Source organism: Ranitomeya variabilis, chromosome 3, assembly GCF_051348905.1.
Source record: "Ranitomeya variabilis isolate aRanVar5 chromosome 3, aRanVar5.hap1, whole genome shotgun sequence".
NCBI lineage: Eukaryota > Metazoa > Chordata > Amphibia > Anura > Dendrobatidae > Ranitomeya > Ranitomeya variabilis.
In genome coordinates this window covers 265,911,778-265,931,556 of record NC_135234.1, presented here as the reverse complement: position 1 = coordinate 265,931,556, position 19,779 = coordinate 265,911,778, and the positions used below count along the sequence as shown (strand labels likewise).

General features: G+C 45.4%; 1 protein-coding gene across 5 annotated transcripts in view; it reads right to left on the bottom strand.

The window, feature by feature from the left end:
- ATP2B4 (ATPase plasma membrane Ca2+ transporting 4) overlaps positions 1-19,779 on the bottom strand; it is a 250,881-nt gene that overhangs the window by 95,987 nt on the left and 135,115 nt on the right. For all 5 annotated transcript variants that reach the window (XM_077295436.1, XM_077295437.1, XM_077295435.1 and 2 more), the window contains exon 3: positions 2,121-2,318. In XM_077295436.1, the coding sequence (XP_077151551.1) occupies positions 2,121-2,318 (198 nt within the window). The remainder of the gene's footprint in view (positions 1-2,120; positions 2,319-19,779) is intronic.

The window sequence follows — 19,779 nt, the reverse complement described above, 5'->3', positions numbered from 1 at the left end:
TTGGTTCGGGCGTTTCATATACGATATCCTGGGGGTCCGGTGGACCCCCCGCTTGAGAGGAGGGTACGGTCATGATCCAGACCAGGTTTTGAGTCCTGTCTTCCCTTTTCCCGGTCTGATCATGTTAGGGGTTAACTTTTCTCAGCCTCGGTCTGGTTTTAGGTTTGCTATTTAGCCCAGCTGTGTCCTGCAGATCATGTCAGTTATAGGTTCTGCCTAGTGCTGCTGTAGCTGACTCTTAATTGCTCAGATTTGTCCTGCTTCGTTGCTGTCTGAACCCGTGTCTCTGTTTTCCCCTGTTCCCGTCTTGACTCAGTGTTTCCATTTAGTGTGCAGACTCCCTGGTTTGACTTGGCATGTATCCTGACCTGTTTCTGCCCTTTGTCTTATCCGCTCCTGACCATCACTGACCCCCTGACTTGTCTCTGACCACAAGTTTGCTTATTCCTTTGGTACTGCGCTACTGTCTAGGATTTGACCCAGCTTGTTTGGACTATTCTGCTACCACCTGTGGTAGCCTCAATGTTGGAATGCAGGTTAGCTCTGTTTAGGTGCAGACCTGCTTCCTCTCTACTGCCATCTAGTGAAGCCTGCACCTACCTGAATGGCAGCAGCATGACACACTGCTTCTGATCGGCGGTAAAATCATCACCGCCGGTCAAACAGCTGCGGTTCCCATGCTGTCAAATGATAATGTGAGCACTCAGCTGTGATCAAAGGTATAAAGTTTACCTCCGGTCACTGGTGTCAGCTGATGGGACTACTACTCCCAGCAGCCGACCAGTCAGGCAAAACCCTCACCATGTCTGGGGGATAAACAGTTTTCAACCTACACGGTGCCAAGATGCAACCGTCCAGGCTGAAAAACACTGGAGAATGAGCTGCTGCAAGTGCAACCTCAATGACTAGCGGTGACGTCAAAAAGGTTACTGATGGTCACTGAGGCTGCGTTCCCAGCCAGACCAATGAACTGTGGTGACCTCGGTGAATTCACCGCTAGCACAGTGAGAAAAAGTGTCATGGTGCAGAGGCGAGTTCACCGCAGTTCAAATTCACCGAAGTGAAATTCTCCCGGTGAACTGCGGTGGACTCGCCTCTGCAACGTGATACTTTTTCTCACTGTGCTAGCGGTGATCTCACCAGAGGGAGGTCACCGCAGTTCATTGGCCCAGCTGGGAACGCACTCAGTGACCTGTGGTAACCTTGATGCCATCACCGCCGGTCACTGATGCTGCGCTTGCAGCAGCTCATTCATCAGTGGTTCTCAGCCTGGACGGTCGCATCTTGGCATCGTCCAGGTTGAAAACAGTTTGTCACTCTGACATAGATTACGGCGTAGGACAAAATGACGGACAGGTGAGGGATATTTTTTTTTAGTTTTATTTTATTACAGAAGACGAGGGCATCGGTGGAATAGTTGTTAGGGGAGTATAACTGTTCATTATTTTTAAATAAAGTAAAAGTGTTTTATTTCAAATAAAGGACTTTATTCTGGCTGTGTCTTCATTTACCATATAACTATAGTAATGGATAGGTGCCTTATAGACGCTCTCCATAACTAATCCGTGGGCTTGATGTCACCGGACAATACAAAGATGACATCAACCCCACAAATATGAACCCCACTTGCCACCGCTACAGGGCAAGTGGGAAGAGCTGGGTAAAGCATCAGAAATGGCTCATCTAATCGATTCATGGCCCCTTACCAGCCTGACAATACCAGCCCCCAGCCGTGGCAAGGCTTGTTAAAGGAACAATATTGACTTTTAGGATTGCTACACCTAATAGGGCAGCATGGTGACTCAGTGGTTAGGACTAATACTTTGTAACAATGGGTTCCAATCCCACCAAGGACAATATTTGCAAAGAGTTTGTATGGGTTTCCTCACACACAGGGGTTTTAGATTGTGAACTCCAATTAGAAACGTAAAATTATAAGTAAAATAGATATAGGATATTTGCATATTTTCATCCTAAAGGAGCATTGCATGGCCTTTAATTCTCCTTAAGCCGGCTTGGCACTTTCCACAAGGAGAAATGTTCCACCTTAGACCACCTGGAGGAGGTTAGAACCTCATTGGAGAATATGGACTAAAAAGATGATGGAAAAGGTCACTCACCTTCATTATTTTCCCCTTGAGGATGGTAGAAGGACAGGCCAAGTGATATTATGGCTGCAATTTCCAGGATGATTAAGGTTACATCTTGCAATGCCTCCCATACAAGTTGCAAGAATGTTTTGGCTTTCTTTGGGGGAATAAAATTTTTTCCAAACGTTTGTCTTCTCTTTTCCAAGTCTGCAAGGTTTCCGGACAAACCTGTAATAGTTATAAACAGTTTTAGCTAAACGAACACTTATGTAGCGAAAACACAACAGAAAACTGAAATATGGCGTAAACAGATCTCTTAATAGCAAAGATAGGTAAAATGGGAATAAATATGGTAAATCCAATAACAATTAGGCTAGCACAGTTTGCCTCGTATAATATTGGCGCAGCAGTAATACCTGTCCCATTGATGATACCATGGGTTACTATGAACAACGAACATGTAAATGGAAGGGCTCCAGCAGCCGTACAAGGGGTGTTTAACTAAGCAAGTAAGGACCCTTGTTATAGAAAAGTACTATTTAGATAGGAAGATAGCTTAGAAAAAGTAAAGTTCGTGGAAAAATGTAACAAATTAAATCTTACACACAAGTATTGCAAACATTTTTATTACCGTAGTTACATTTTTAAAGGGAATTTGACAGCAGATTTTGCTAAGTAATGTAACAGAAGCATGGGTTAGGGACAGAAACCCCGATTCCAGCGATGTATCACTTAGTTTACTGGGTGCAGCAGTTAGGAGTCACAGTTTTCGCTGCTACAGTTATAGCAGAGTTCAATTGTTATCTGTGTATAATCCTTCCACACCACGGCTTTCTGTGTAGATTGTTTAGTGACAGAGGGCTGCTAATCAGTGCTCGGGGCGTCATTGGAATACTATACACAGAGAAGTTGTCCAGTGCAGTGATAATCTCCTGCTGATAAAACACTGATTGTATTAAAACAGCAAAATACAGCCCAGTAAGTAACATCACTAACCAGAGTTTCTACTCCTACATTATGGTGATCTCAAATTACACAGCAAAACCTGCTGACAGATTTATTTTTAAGGGGTTGTCTGGTCCAAATCGATAAGTCTGCTGTCACTGTAAATCCCCCCAGGGCATGCACTGTGCCCTGTGGGGAGTCTGAAACTGGTCTATACACTTGTATGGATCGAGGTCGAGCCCAGGAGGATTTCAGGACGATGTTACTGGAAGCACCAATACAGTTCACATACAGTCATGGCCAAAAGTATTCACACCCCTGCAATTCTGTCAGATAATACTCAGTTTCTTCCTGAAAATGATTGCAAACACAAATTCTTTGGTATTATTATCTTCATTTAATTTGTCTTAAATGAAAAAACACAAAAAGAATTGTCCTAAAGCCAACAGGTGTTGGCAATAACTAAATCACACTTGCAGCCAGTTGACATGGATTAAAGTAGACTCAACCTCTGTCCTGTGTCCTTGTGTGTACCACATTGAGCATGGAGAAAAGAAAGAAGACCACAGAACTGTCTGAGGACTTGAGAAACCAAATTGTGAGGAAGCATGAGCAATCCCAAGGCTACAAGTCCATCTCCAAAGACCTGAATGTTCCTGTGTCTACCGTGCGCAGTGTCATCAAGAAGTTTAAAGCCCATGGCACTATGGCTAACCTCCCTAGATGTGGACGGAAAAGAAAAATTAACAAGAGATTTCAACGCAAGATTGTGCGGATGTTGGATAAAGAACCTCGACTAACATCCAAACAAGTTCAAGCTGCCCTGCAGTCCAAGGGTACAACAGTGTCAACCCGTACTATCCGTCGGCGGCTGAATGAAAAGGGACTGTATGGTAGGAGACCAAGGAAGACCCCATTTCTTACCCCGAGACATAAAAAAGCCATGCTGGAGTTTGCCAAAACTTACCTGAAAAAAGCCTAAAACGTTTTGGAAGAATGTTCTCTGGTCAGATGAGACAAAAGTAGAGCTTTTGGGGCAAAGGCATCAACATAGAGTTTACAGGAGAAAAAAAGAGGCATTCAAAGAAAAGAACACGGTCCCTACAGTCAAACATGGCGGAGGTTCCCTGATGTTTTGGTGTTGCTTTGCTGCCTCTGGCACTGGACTGCTTGACCGTGTGCATGGCATTATGAAGTCTGAAGATTACCAACAAATTTTGCAGCATAATGTAGGGCCCAGTGTGAGAAAGATGGGTCTCCCTCAGAGGTCATGGGTCTTCCAGCATGACAATGACCAAAAACACACTTCAAAAAGCACTAGAAAATGGTTTGAGAGAAAGCACTGGAGACTTCTAAGGTGGCCAGCAATGAGTCCAGACCTGAATCCCATAGAACACCTGTGGAGAGATCTAAAAATGGCAGTTTGGAGAAGGCACCTTTCAAATATCAGGGACCTGGAGCAGTTTGCCAAAGAAGATTGGTCTAAGGCCATGTTCACACGTTCCTGATTTCCCTGCTGTTTTTCTGCACTAAAAACCGCAGCTCTTGGCAGAAAACGCAGGTGCGGTTTTTGGTGCGTTTTTTGGTGCGTTTTTTGATGCGGTTTTTTATGCAGTTTTCTCTGCAGATTGTCTGTGTTTGACACAAATAAAGCTTTAACTGCAGTGGGAAAAAAAAAAAAAAAGAAATGATGTCATTTCCTTGTCCAACCCTTTTCTTCTTCCATCCTCCATTTTGGGACTAAACACCAAAATGAGTGGACGTGTTTTGAATGACAGCGCTCCGCAGTGTGCTGAGCGTAGGCCAGATCACAGCCCGCGGATCCAGCTCTATCCAGCTATTTAAGTGCCACGTATTTAAGGCTATGTTCACATTTGCGTTGTGCGCCGCAGCGTCGGCGACGCAACGCACAACGCAAACAAAAACGCAGCAAAACGCATGCACAACGCTGCGTTTTGCGACGCATGCGTCCTTTTTTTGGTTGATTTTGGACGCAGCAAAAATGCAACTTGCTGCGTCCTCTGCGCCCGGACGCGTGCGCCGCAGTGACGCATGCGTCGCAAAACGCAAGTGCAACACATGTCCATGCGCCCCCATGTTATATATAGGGGCGCATGACGCATGCGGCGACGCTGCGGCGCCCGACGCTGCGGCGCAGACCGCAAATGTGAACGTAGACTTAGTGCCACGTATCACATATTTCAGTGACACGTATTTAAGTGCAACGTATTTAAGTGCCACGTATCACGTATTTCAGTGCCACGTATTTCAGTGCCACGTATTTCAGTGCCACGTATCACGTATTTAAGTGCCACGTATCACGTATTTAAGTGCCACGTATCACGTATTTCAGTGCCACGTATTTCAGTGCCACGTATTTAAGTGCCACGTATCACGTATTTCAGTGCCACGTATTTCAATGCCACGTATTTCAGTGCCACGTATCACGTATTTAAGTGCCACGTATCACGTATTTCAGTGCCACGTATTTCAGTGCCACATATCACGTATTTAAGTGCCACGTATCACGTATTTAAGTGCCACGTATCACGTATTTAAGTGCCACGTATCACGTATTTCAGTGCCACGTATTTAAGTGCCACATATCACTTATTTCAGTGCCACGTATCACGTATTTCAGTGCCACGTATCACGTATTTCAGTGCCACGTATTTCAGTTGCATGTATTTTTGCTATTGTAAGGTGGCATTAATCCCGGTTAATAATGGAGAGGTGTCAATAAGACGCCTATCCATTATTAATGCTATTAAAATGATCAAAAAATATATAGGGGGACCCCCCCCCCCAAAAAAAAAAAAAAAAAAAAATGACATAGGGTCCCCCTATATTTTTAGGCCAGAAAGGCTAGGCAGACTGCTGCGGGCCAATATTTGTGGCCTGGGAAGGGGTTAAAATACCCATGGCTGTTCCCAGGCCATGAATATGAAGCCCACAGCTGTCTGAGTAGCCTTTCTGGCTTAGAAATAAAGGGAGAGCCCCCCCCCAAAAAAAAAGTGTTGGGGTCCCCCTATATTTTTAGGCCAGAAAGGCTACGCAGACAGCCGTGGGCTTATATTCATAGCCTAGGAAAGGGGCCATGGATATTTGCCCCCCCCCTGGCTACAAATATAAGCTTGCAGCCGCCCCAGAAAAGGCGCATCAAAATGATGTGCCAATTCTGGCACTTAGCCCCTCTCTTCCCACTCCCGTGTAGCGGTGGGATATGGGGTAATGAGGGGTTAATGCCACCTTGCTATTGTAAGGTGGCATTAAGCCCGGTTAATAATGGAGAGGCGTCAATAAGACGCCTATCCATTATTAATCCAATGAAAGGGTTAAAAAAACCCACAAACACTAGAAAAAAAATATTTTAATGAAATAAAGACACCCACTTTTTGACCATATTTTATTGTACGCTCAATCCGTCCTGAAGACCCTCGACCTGAAAAAGACGCAAAATAAAAAAACAAATTCATACTCCCTGGCCCTGTCCGCAGAAATCCATCGAGGGTCCCACGAAGATCTTCCATGGAGAACAGACACATCCAGAGATATGTCTGCTCTCCACGGCTGCAGCAACACACTGACAGGAGCCATAGTTCCTGTCGGTGTGTCACTGCGCATGCGCGAGCGAGTTTACCGGCGGTCATTGACCCCGGCACTCTCGCTTAACGGCAGTGCTGCGTGGGAAAGTTCAACGCAGCTGTACTGCCGTTAACCGAGACGCCGGAGCCATTGAACTCCGGAACAGTACGCGATACACTGCTAGGAGCTTCGCTCCTGGCAGTGTATCGCCGGAGAGCAGCCGATCGGCATGGGACACTCGTTTTATGGATTCTGCGGACAGGGAGTATGAATTTGATTTTTTATTTTGGGATTTTTTCTAGGGGATCGAGGGCTTCGCCTACCAGTGTGCTGTTGGTGAGTATATACTCTGTGTTATATGTTGTATGTACTGTGTGTCATGTATGTGTATTGTGTGTGTTTTGTGTAACTTTACAACTGTGCTAAGTCGCCGGACACAGGGACAACTCCCCCATCCTAATACCGGATGGGAGTAGTAGTCCCATACGGCGACTTAGCACAGTGGTGGCACTAGCGTCGCATGGGGACACACACACACACACACACATAGACACACACACATACACACACACATAGACACACACACACATACCAAATCTATCAAACAGCCGACATCGATCCCCATGCGACGGTATGCCTCCGTCACTTCGGAACACACTCCGCCCACGCACTTCCGCCCGCTTCCCCGCACTTCCTGCTGCAGCGGTTTCTCCACCCATAACCGCAATAAAACCCGCAGATATATTTTTGATCTGCGGGTTTTACTGCGGGTTTGACCTCACAATGGAGGTCTATGGGTGCAGAACCGCTGCAGTTCCGCACAAAGAAGTGACATGGTCCTTCTTTTTTACCACAGCTATTCAGCGCGGCTTTTTTAGTGAATTTCTGCATCATGTGCACAGCGTTTCCTGTTTTCCATAGGGTTACATTGTACTGTACCCTGCATGGAAAACAGCTGCGGACCCGCAGCGGCAAAATCGCTGCGGTTCCGCGGTAAAAAACGCATTGTGTGAACATGGCCTAAAATTCCAGCAGAGCATTGTAAGAAACTCATTGATGGTTACCGGAAGCGGTTGGTCGCAGTTATTTTGGCTAAAGATTGTGCAACCAAGTATTAGGCTGAGGGTGCCAATACTTTTGTCTGGCCCATTTTTGGAGTTTTGTGTGAAATGATCAATGTTTTGCTTTTTGCTTCATTCTCTTTTGTGTTTTTTCATTTAAGACAAATTAAATGAAGATAATAATACCAAAGAATTTGTGTTTGCAATCATTTTCAGGAAGAAACTGAGTATTATCTGACAGAATTGCAGGGGTGTGAATACTTTTGGCCATGACAGTAGCCTACAAAGGATAGGCAGAATGTATGCAAGCGTACTCTACTTATGGGTTAGGAGATCTAAACACTCGTACTGAAACCCCCCAAGTGGAATTTTAATCATTCTTCGACCACCTACCCCCTCATAACCATAAAAAAAACAGCCAACCAAAAATGCCATTTTCCTGCTGATTTTAGTAAAGCGGAAGCAAATGATTGTCAGTTATAAGGATGAAAATAGTGTTTGACATTGTTATTTCTTTACTTTATATGTTAGTTTTCAACATGTGCTGGCCAAATGTTTTATATATTTTGTCATGAGCAGTCAAATTTTGCGTTTTTCGGTTAAAACATGGCAAAGATAAAGCCAAATTTATCACCAGAAGTCAGGAAGCTCATTATTCTGAGAGTGAAGGCAAAAGTCAAAAAGAGGCAGCTATGGAATTTAACTGCTCTCAAACTTCCTCCAAAGTTGATCACATTATTATTAAGAAAAAGTCAGCATCTGATGTCCATAAAAGTGCTGTACAGATTTCACATAAAATGAACCAAGAATATGGGGTCAATGCTAGTTGGCAAACTGTGATGCGACGGCCAAGAACAATAGGGTTGAATGCCCGAGTTTCAGTCAAGAAGCCTTTCATCTCCACAAAGAAGTGAAAGGTCCAACTTGAGTTTGCCAAAGAACACACAAATGGAAAGTCAGATTGGGCTAAGGTATTCTGGACAGATGAATCCAAGTTCAATCTGTTTGGTAATGATGGCAAGCACTAGCTATACCACCCAATTGGAAAACGTAATGATGTAAGGTACCAAACACCTACAGTGAAACATGGTGGTGGCAATGTCATGGTTTGGGGCTGCTTTTCTGCATCTGCCATTGGCCCTCTGCATAGAATTGATGGAAATATGAATACTATCATGGATATACTGGAGAATGTGATGCTGCCACGTGGTAAAACCAAAGTAGAGGAGCTGGAAATTCCAGCAAGACAATTATTGTAAGCACACATAATGCATTCAAAAATTGGTTAGCAAAGAAAAATGTTCACCTGTTGCAATGGCCAAACCAATCACCTGATTTAAACCCTATGGAGCACCACTGGGATGAGTTAGGGCACCGAGTTGGGGCCCGTACCCACAGCAATAAAGATGAATTGTTTGCAGACTTGCAAATGGAATTAAGCAAGATCCATCAGGATGTCTTGAATACCCTAATGGCTTCAAAGCCCCGTCAGTGTGGTGCAGTAATTAAAGCAAGAGGTTATGCTACAAAATACTAAGTTATGGCATTGTAAACAATGAATTACTCTCTATGTGGTGATCAATAAATAGTATATGCAAAACTTTGGGCAGTCATTAATTAAATGACCATACCTATATTCTAAAGCATTCTGGTTAAAATGAAGGTCCTGCATGATGACAACTTCATGCAGTTTCAATTCATCACCTGGAAAAAGGCATCACAGCAATCAGACAGAAGTAATTACACTTTAAAAAAAAGCAAACTTTTGGTGGCCAATGTACCTAGCTGAAATCATGCAGCACATTTCTATGAATCAGGCAGCATGTACGAGATGCCAGATTCCCTTCAACAAACTAGACCAAAATGTTGAAGCAGTTTGTAAAAAATTACATATACCACAGGAATGTTACGGCTAATCAAATGCACTTGATTACTGTATTTTTCCAACTATAGGACGCACCTTACCATAAGACACACCTGAGATTTAGACAGCTAAAAATGGGAAAAAGATATTTCCTAATAGCTAATCCGGACCTTCAGCATCCGTGCAGTCTACGTAATGTACAGTTTCTGGTTGCCTCCCCTCCTGGTAGCCTCCACTCCTGGTAGACTCCCCTCCTGGTAGCCTCCTCTTCTGGTAGCCTCCTCTTCTGGTAGCCTCCCCTCCTGGTAGACTCCACTCCTGGTAGCCTCCTCTCCTGGTAGCCTCCTCTCCAGGTAGCCTCCCCTCCTGGTAGCCTCCCCTCCTGGTAGCCTCCCCTCCTGGTAGCCTCCTCCCCTGGTAGCCTCCTCCCCTGGTAGCCTCCTCCCCTGGTAGCCTCCACTCATGGTAGCCTCCACTCATGGTAGCCTCCTCTCTTGTCTTGCACTGATCAGACTGATTAGTGTCGAGACTGGAGGAGAGAGAGTTGTGCTGCTGCATAGGACACTGTGGTCACCTTATAGGCAGTGTCTTTTATGATCGAGGAGAATGTGAACATAAAGTTAAGAGTTTTTTTCTTACTAAAAAGTGCATCCTATAGTCCAAAAAAATACAGCAATTGTTCATCAGCAAGTGTGACCTCTATAAGGCTACACTGAAGGCGCCTTCTGTTTTTATTCCGCAATTGTGGCAACCAAAAACAAAAACTTTTTGCCGCCTTATTGGCAAAATTATTCTATGTTCTACTGTGATTGTGGCAAAAAGTAGCAATGCAGCTGCAAAGCATTCCTTCTAAGGACTCATTCAGACATCCATGATTTTTCACATTTGCAAAAATGGTCCAAGCATCGGTGTTTCATCAGCATTTCAGTTTTTACATGAATGTTTCATTAGTGATTTTCCTGAAAAAATAAACAAGTTGCGAAGCTTCCCACTTGGATTGTACACAGATGCTATCTGTGGTCGCCACAGACCTAGACTTGTATGCGTGATTTTGATGCATGATTTTGATGCGTGACTGATTAAAAATTGACATGTCTCAGAGATTCTTTGGCAAACCATGTGTGTCACGGACATCACACCTTAGGCTTTAATAAGTACAGTATGTGTTCTATCTGTTCTGTGACTCACACATGTCTGAATAAGACCTAATGGTTCTACAAGCCATTGATTTTACACGCATTGCTTCTGCATTTCAGCCTAGCTTTTGTTTAATATACGAGTTGACATGGTGTACTTTGTCATATGTTGTTGCTCATCTTCGTTTATCACATGACATTACACACACACGATATATATATATATACACACACACTAATTTTTTATTAAAAAACTTACAGTAGACATATGGCAGATGCAGTGCACAGACCAATATTAAAGCGTCATGTCATCAGATTTCACAATAGCAGAATACATTATATAGCTCTAGTAAAGCTAAGGCAGCTGGTGTACTTAACTGGATTCATAAAATGCTTATCTTAGTTTGATACAGGAAAGAAATATATCTTGGTACCATCCATGGTTTTTCCTTTTTTTTTTTTTTTTCTGTGCTATGTTGTGCATAAATATGTGATTCTTCAGAATTTGTATTAGTCTTTGCCTGATGAAGAGACCTGTGTAGTCTCGAAAGCTTGCAATTTGTTACCATCTTTTCAGTTAGCCATTAAAAGGTATCAACCACTGAGGACTCTCAATTCTAAATATTTTTCTTTCTTAGTTTAAGGAATGTTCAGCCATTTTGCCATGGATTTTCAAGGTAAGAACAGTGGATTGTGAAAGTATTCACCCAACTGGCATATTTTGTGTTTTGCCATCTCATAACCTGGAATTTCACTTTTTTTTTTTTTTTTTGAGGGTTTGCATCAGTTCATGTAAAGAAAATGCCTACAGCTGTGAACATTTGGTTTTCTTTTTATTGTGAGGTTTCCACTGTGATTTTTGCCCATTCCGCAAGGCAAAACTGTTCCAGCTCTTTCAAGTTAGATGGTTTCCTCTGGTGAACAGCAATCTTCAAGTCTGACCACAGACTCTGAATTGGATTAAGGTCTGGGCATTGACTAGGCCATTCCAAAACCTTTACATGCTTCCCCTTAGGGTACCGTCACACAGTGCCATTTTGATCGCTACGACGGCACGATCCGTGACGTCGCAGCGTCGTATGATTATCGCTCCAGCGTCGTAGACTGCGGTCACACGTTGCAATCACGGCGCTGGAGCGATGCCGAAGTCCCCGGGTAACCAGGGTAAACATCGGGTTACTAAGCGTAGGGCCGCGCTTAGTAACCCGATGTTTACCCTGGTTACCAGCGTAAACGTAAAAAAAACAAACAGTACATACTTACATTCCGGTGTCTGTCCTCCGGCGTCTCAGCTTCTCTGCACTGTGTAAGCACAGCGGCCGGAAAGCACAGCGGTGACGTCAGACGTCACCGCTGTGCTCGCTTTCTGGCTGGCCGGCGCTCACAGTGCAGAGAAGCTGAGACGCCGGAGGACAGACACCGGAATGTAAGTATGTACTGTTTGTTTTTTTTACTTTTACGCTGGTAACCAGGGTAAACATCGGGTTACTAAGCGCGGCCCTGCGCTTAGTTACCCGATGTTTACCCTGGTTACAAGCGAACACATCGCTGGATCGCTGTCACACACAACGATCCAGCGATGTCAGCGGGAGATCCAGCGACGAAAGAAAGTTCCATATGATCTGCTACGACGTACGATTCTCAGCAGGATCCCTGATCGCTGCTGCGTGTCAGGCACAGCGATATCGTATGGATATCGCTAGAACGTCACGGATCGTACGGTCGTAGCGATCAAAGTGTGACTGTATGACAGTACCCTTAAACCACTGGAGTGTTGCTTAAGGGCTTTTTCACAAATCAGTGTGTCTGGTACGTGTCATGACAGTTTTCACACACATAGACCCAGTGGCGTGACTACAAAGTTATGGGCCCCGGTGCGAACTTTCGAATGGGGCCCCCCCACCATGCCAAAATATATAGGTGAATTAGAAATGGCGACACGCACGAACGAACACGATCTGCATTAGTATACATGCACCATTAGGCCGGCGTCACACTGGCGTTTTAAACGGCCGAGTGCAATGCGATAAAAAATCGCATTGCACTCGGACCAATGTTCAGCTATGGGGCAGCTCCCAGCAGCCGACTTTTTGTCGGCCGTTTTCTTTGGTCCGAGACAATCGCAGCATGCTGCGATTGCCTCGGACGGAGGAAAACTCTGGGCTCACTCATACCCATATAAGCCTATGGGTGCGAGTGAGACAGCGCACACCACTCAGATATCATCCAAGTGACGTGCGTTATAAGCGGACCCCAGCAATGGAGGAGATGGAGAAATTCATTTCTCCGCCTCCTCCGCAGCTGTGCTCCAATCCGCTCTGTGTGAGACGATCGGAGCACAGACGCATGACACTCGGCTCCTGCTCTGCTGCGAGCAGGAGCCGAGGGTCATTAGCATATCGCATCCGATGATCTCGCATCGGATGCAATACGCCAGTGTGACGCCGGCCTTACAGAATTAGTTGTAGGCTGTGTTCACAAGACTGAAGTTCACTGTCTGTATACAGACCACAACCTCTAGCCTCGCAGAGGGTATCCCAATCCAAACTCACACCCTCATCCTGGACTTCCTCTTCACGTTCAGTTTGTCCGAAGATGGAGACCGCGACACCAGCGCTGATTGGTGCCGGGCATCACAACAGCACATCACAGCCACGAGGGGGTCATAACAGCCACTGTGGGAACGGCACAGGCACAGGAGGTGAGTATAGGCTTTATTAATTTATTGGGGTGAACATTCAGTTTAACACGAGGTTGTCCTAGTGGGAGACAATCCCTTTAAACATCCAGGCAAAGAAAAAACAGAAGTGCACTCACCGGTTTCTAGTGCAAAAGTCCTTTATTTAGAACATATGCGGGCACACTTGGGGAGAACATGGACAATAGACAAAGTCTTTTGTCCATGTTCTCCCCAAGTGTGCCCGCATATGTTCTAAATAAAGGACTTTCGCACTAGAAACCGGTGAGTGCACTTCTGTTTTTTCTTTGCCTGGATTTTTACATTCCACTTTTTATGTGCACTCAGTGTCTAAGGTCAGGCATACATGGCATAGCAGCGGCAATCAGTTGTACTATTTATCTGTGGAGGCGGTGACACGTAGGCACATCGGTGCTCTGTATTTTTTCTATATCTCTACAATCCCTTTAAACAGTGGACTCTTTATTAGCCCATGTGGCAACATTTCAGTTTCATATCAGAGAAATGTTCTGTTATTGATCCGAAACCACATGGGCCAATAAAGAGTCCGACACTTATCACAACCAATCAGAGTGGTGTGTGTGTGTGTGTGTGTGTGTGTGTGTGTGTATGTGTGTATATATATATATATATATATATATATATATATATATATATATATATATATATATATATATATATATATATATATATATATACACACACATAGGCCCACACACACACATTATATAAGTGAAACTGCGACTGAGGTATGTACGCTATGCCACTGTGTGTAATATACTGCGACCGCTGTGTATAGGCCAGCTGCAGTATGTGTGTGTGTGTGTGTATATAACACACACACTGCGGCTGGCCTATATGGGCTATACACAGCGGTCGCAGTATATTACACACAGTGGTATAATCTATATAACGTACATACCGCAGTTGCAGTTTCACCTGTATAATGTATATAGACTGCTGTACATGCATTATATAGGTGATACTGTGATTGCAGTGTATAGTCGCACTATATATACACAGCAGTATCACCTATATAACGTATATACACATTACTCACAGTGTCACCTATATAATGAATATAGACTTCTGTATATACATTATATAGGTGATACGGTGATTATGCACAGCAGTGTCACCTATATATTGTACATGCAGCAGTCTATACACAGTATACAGGTCAAACTGCAAATGCTGCATATACGTAAAAAGATTTCATGTTGGTACTCACCTGAGATGGAGGAGGATAAGGAGGGTCCACCGTCCAGCCAGCGTCGGTGGTGCCGAGGACCTGGAGCGGATGCTGGCCGGGGATTGGCAAGGAGAGCGCTGTTCAGAGTGAGGCTCAGGCGTCTGTGCGGCCTTTTCACACTTCTGCACAGGCCCTGGTGTGCGCACGCTCTCCAGTTTGCCCGCACTGACCAGGGCTGCAGAAGTACACCCAATCAATTTCCTCATCCCAAACAAATGAGGAAAGACGAGGCTTTAGCGATATTTAAAATATATTTTTATTAACAACAATTAAAATAATATATACAACAGGAAAACCTCTTCATTAAAATAGCTGGGAACAACAACTCAGTGCGAGAGATACAAAAATTAATAAATTCTACAGGCTATCTGTACCAATCTGCACACCAACTGCACTGTTCTAATATAATATATGGAGGACCAGGAGTGCACATGATATATATAAGGTAGAGTGGCGAGTGATAGACACTTACGCCCCTTATGTGAGGAAGCCAGTCAGGCGAAACGGCGCTGTCGGGGTCGCTGTGGAACATTCTCTGCTGTGAGTTCACACCTATGTAAGTCTGTACTGTTTTACATTATATAGGGGCACTGTCCAATTTCTAGCACGATGCACTTTTTTTTCAGCTTTGCTTAGGTATTAGGAGTTGATACACAGGCTCATACAGCCATATATTATGTAGGAGACTTTCTGTTTCCACTATAGTTTTGTCACGTTATAACTCCTGGTCCTCCATATATTATATTAGAACAGTGCAGTTGGTGTGCAGATTGGTACAGATAGCCTGTAGAATTTATTAATTTTTGTATCTCTCGCACTGAGTTGTTCTTCCCAGCTATTTTAATGAAGAGGTTTTCCTGTTGTATATATTATTTGAATTGTTGTTAATAAAAATATATTTTAAATATCGCTAAAGCCTCGTCTTTCCTCATTTGTTTGGGATGAGGAAATTGGTGTGATATGATTACTGTGAGGTATGCGCTTTACTATCTATGGGCATTTGATAAAAAAATAATAGAAGTACACCCAAGCACGAACGAGGGCCGCGCTCACAAAGGGCACAGAAATCACAGGGGGCACATAGCTGGGGGGCACAGAGATCATATTGGTGCATACAGCGGGGGGGGGGGGGCACAGATCATATTGGTGCACACAGCGTGGGCACAGAGATCATATTGGTGCATACAGCGGGGGGCACAGAGATCATATTGGTGCATACAGCGGGGGGGGGGGGCACAGATCATATTGGTGCACACAGCGTGGGCACAGAGATCATATTGGTGCATACAGCGGGGGGCACAGAGATCATATTGGTGCATACAGCGGGCACAGAGATCATATTGGGGCACACAGCGGAGGGCACAGAGATCATATTGGGGCACACAGCGGGGGGGCACAGATCATATTGGTGCATACAGCGGGGCACAGAGATCATATTGGGGCACACAGCGGAGGGCACAGAGATCATATTGGGGCACTCAGTGGGGGGCACAGAGATCATATTGGGGCACACAGCGGGGGGGCACAGATCATATTGGTGCATACAGCGGGGCACAGAGATCATATTGGTGCATACAGCGGGGCACAGAGATCATATTGGTGCATACAGCGGGGCACAGAGATCATATTGGTGCATACAGCGGGGGGCACAGAGATCATATTGGGGCAAACAGTGGGGCACAGAGATATTGGTGCATACAGCGGGGGGCACAGAGATCATATTGGTGCACACAGCGGGGGGCACAGATCATATAGGGGCATACAGCGGGGGGCACAGATCAAATTGGGGCACACAGCGGGGCACAGAGATCATATTGGTGCATACAGCGGGCACAGAGATCATATTGGCGCACACAGCGGGGGGCAGAGAGATCATATTGGTGCACACAGCGCGGGGCACAGAGATCATATTGGTGCACACAGCAGGGGGCACAGATCATATAGGGGCACACAGCAGGGGGCACAGATCATATTGGGACACACAGCGGGGGGCACAGAGATCATATTGGGGCACACAGCGGGGGTACAGATCATATTGGGGCACAGAGATCATATTGGTGCACACAGCGGGGGGCACAGAGATCATATTGGGGCACACAGCAGGGGGCACAGATCATATTGGGGCACACAGCTGGGGGGAACAGAGATCATATTGGGGCACACAGCGGGGGGCACAGAGATCATATTGAAGCACACAGCAGGGGTCACAGAGATCATATTGGGGCACACAGCGGGGGGGCACAGAGATCATATTGGGGCACACAGCGGTGGGCACAGATCATATTGGGGCAAACAGTGGGGGGTGGCACAGAGCTGAGGGGCACAGATCACCTGCAGAGAGGCACAGAGCTGGCAGCACAGAGATTGCTCTGGAGTCTGGACTCTGTCGGCCAGCAGCTCCTATTTCCGGAGTCAGACAGGAGAGCATTGGGTGGTAACTCCGCCCACCCGGTAACCCCGCCCACCCCGATGACATCATTCCTGTGCTGCTGTGCAGGAGAGGCAGCGTTCTGTAATGAATGCTGCTTACCCTGCACTCGGGGGTTAAAGGGTCGGCAGCCGGCACGATACGGCAGGCTGCCCCCGGAGAACTGCAGACCTGCCGGCTGGCCGCATTTAAAGCCACCCACGGATTTAAAGGGCCGGCGGACAATTTGTAGCTCAGTGCTTAGGGGCCCGCCCAGTCTTTGCTGGACTGGGCGGGCCCTAAGCACTCCGGGCCCAGTAGCAGCTGCGACCGTGGTAGTTCCGCCCCTGCATAGACCCAAGTGAATGGGTCAGTGCACAAGTCCATGAACCGTGTGTCCATGGGCAAAACACGCTGACATGCCTGGTTTTTAACAGCACGGGCCGCAAAACAACCCACACACGTGCACACCGATGACATACGTGTGACCTGTACCGGCGCCTGGGATTCAGCGGTATTGTTAGCACTGTTCCCCGATGCCGAGTGTTGAAGACAGCACTCATCATTCTCCCCTGCTTACGCTGCGATGAGCTAGCAGGTAAAAATGTTGAAATTTATATTCAACTGCAAAAAGCAAGTTTTGCAGCATTTTTCTGGATCCTAAAATTCATCTTTGCTTCCACCATACAAGCGTGAGCAATGCAATGTGCTAGGCCGCAAATGGAAGGCCTATCTGAAACCATAAATCATTTTTTGAAAAAAAGGGCAATTTGATAAAATTATTTAATGGACAATGTTTTTTATGTCTGAAAAACTTGACAATTCTGAACAAAAAAGTTCATGAAAAAATACACAACTGCAAATGTAAAAACAGCGGGGGAGTTAATTTGAGCAGGCATAGTTTACTTAATACATCAACACTGAGTAGGTGGGGCACGGTTTACTTTCACACATTGGTTGAGGCCATTGAGATGGTCAGGTATAGAGATGGGTGGACAACTGAATGTTCGGGTCCAGCGGGTTCGGCCAAACAGTTATAAACAGGTAAAGTACATGACAGTGAGGTAAACGCCGCTTCTGGTAGGTGGAAAAATCACCACCATCGGTCAGACTGCCAGCAGCTGTGATCGGAGGTATAAAGTTTACCTCCGGTCACTGGTGTCAGCTGATGGGACTACTGCCCAGGTCAGCCAACATCTGCTGCTGCTAATAACAGTGAGAGCAAGGGCGGCTGATGGGAGTATTCATCACCAGGCGCCTGCGCTGTAAATAATGAAAAAAAAAACGGCATGGGTTCCCCTGTATTTTTGATAACCAGCCAGGCAAAACTCAGCAGTCAGCTTCAGCAAGGCTGATTATCAAGAATACAGGGGTCCCCACATAGATTTTTTAAAATTATTTAAAGAATTTTAAAAAATGGCGTGGGTCCCCCATTTTTGACAACCAGCCAAGCTAAAGCAAACAGCTGGGGGCTGGTATTCTCAGGCTTGTAAGGATGGATATTGCTCCCCCCAGACTAAAAATAGTAGCCAGCAGCTGCCTAGAAAAGGCATATCTATTAATGCGCCAATTCTGGAGCTTTGCCCGGCTCTTCCCACTTGTCCTGTAGCAGTGGCAAGTGGGGTTCTTATTTGTAGGGTTGGTGTCACCTTTGTATTGTCAGGTGACATCAAGCCTACGGATTAGCAATGGAGAGGCGTCTATAAGACACCTATCCATTACTAAAAACTTTAAAAAAAAAAAAAATAAAAAAAAATTTATACTCACCTAATGCCCATTCCATTGAATCCCTCGACTTCTGTAATAAAACAAAAATAAAAACAACAATATCCCTCACTTGTCTGTCGTTCTATCCCACGCCGTAATCCATATCTGGGGATTAATAGTTTTCAACCTGGATGGTGCCAAGATGCGACTGTCCAGGCTGAGAACCACTGGTGAATGAACTGTGATGTCATCAAATTTACTGCCAGTCACTGAGCCTGCGTTCCTAGGCGGGCTGAAGTGAGGGAAAAAAAAGCGTTACAGTGCAGAGGTGAATTCACTGCAGTTTACCGGGAGAATTTCACTGCGATGAATTTGAACTTGAAGTAAACTTTCTACCGATCACAGCTGCGGGCTCTGTCATTTGACAGTGTGGAAACCGTGGCTGTCTGACCAGCGGTAATAATTTCACTGCCAATCAGAACCGGTGTTTGCCGCGCTCCCATGCACATGACAGAGCAAACAAATACCCAGTTGCTCAGGAGGACAAACCCAAATAGTAACTAAGACTTCCTGGTGAAGTCAGTGTTCGTCGTCTGTGCACGAACAGTAGGTGTTCGGCACGGATGTCAAACTTTACTGTTCGAGTATTGTTCAATTTCACACATTGGTCAGGCAATGTTTGGCTTTACACATTGATTGGCCATTGAGTTGATTAGGAATGGTTTACATATCACTAATTTAAAGAGGCTGTCCACTACTTTTACATTGATGACCTATTTGAGGATATTTCATCAATGTCTGAAAGGCCAGGGTCTGACACTCGGCACCACCGTCGTACCACTACCAGAAGGTGGAGCAGTTCGGCAATGAGGACTTCCGTCCGGCAGCCGCCGCGGACACCAATAACAGCTGATAGGCGGGGGCGCGGAATGTTGGACCTCCACTGGTCAGACATTGGTGACCTATCCTAAGAATAGGTCATCAATGGAAAAGTAGTGGACTTTAATTACACTTTACTAATACTACAGTTATAT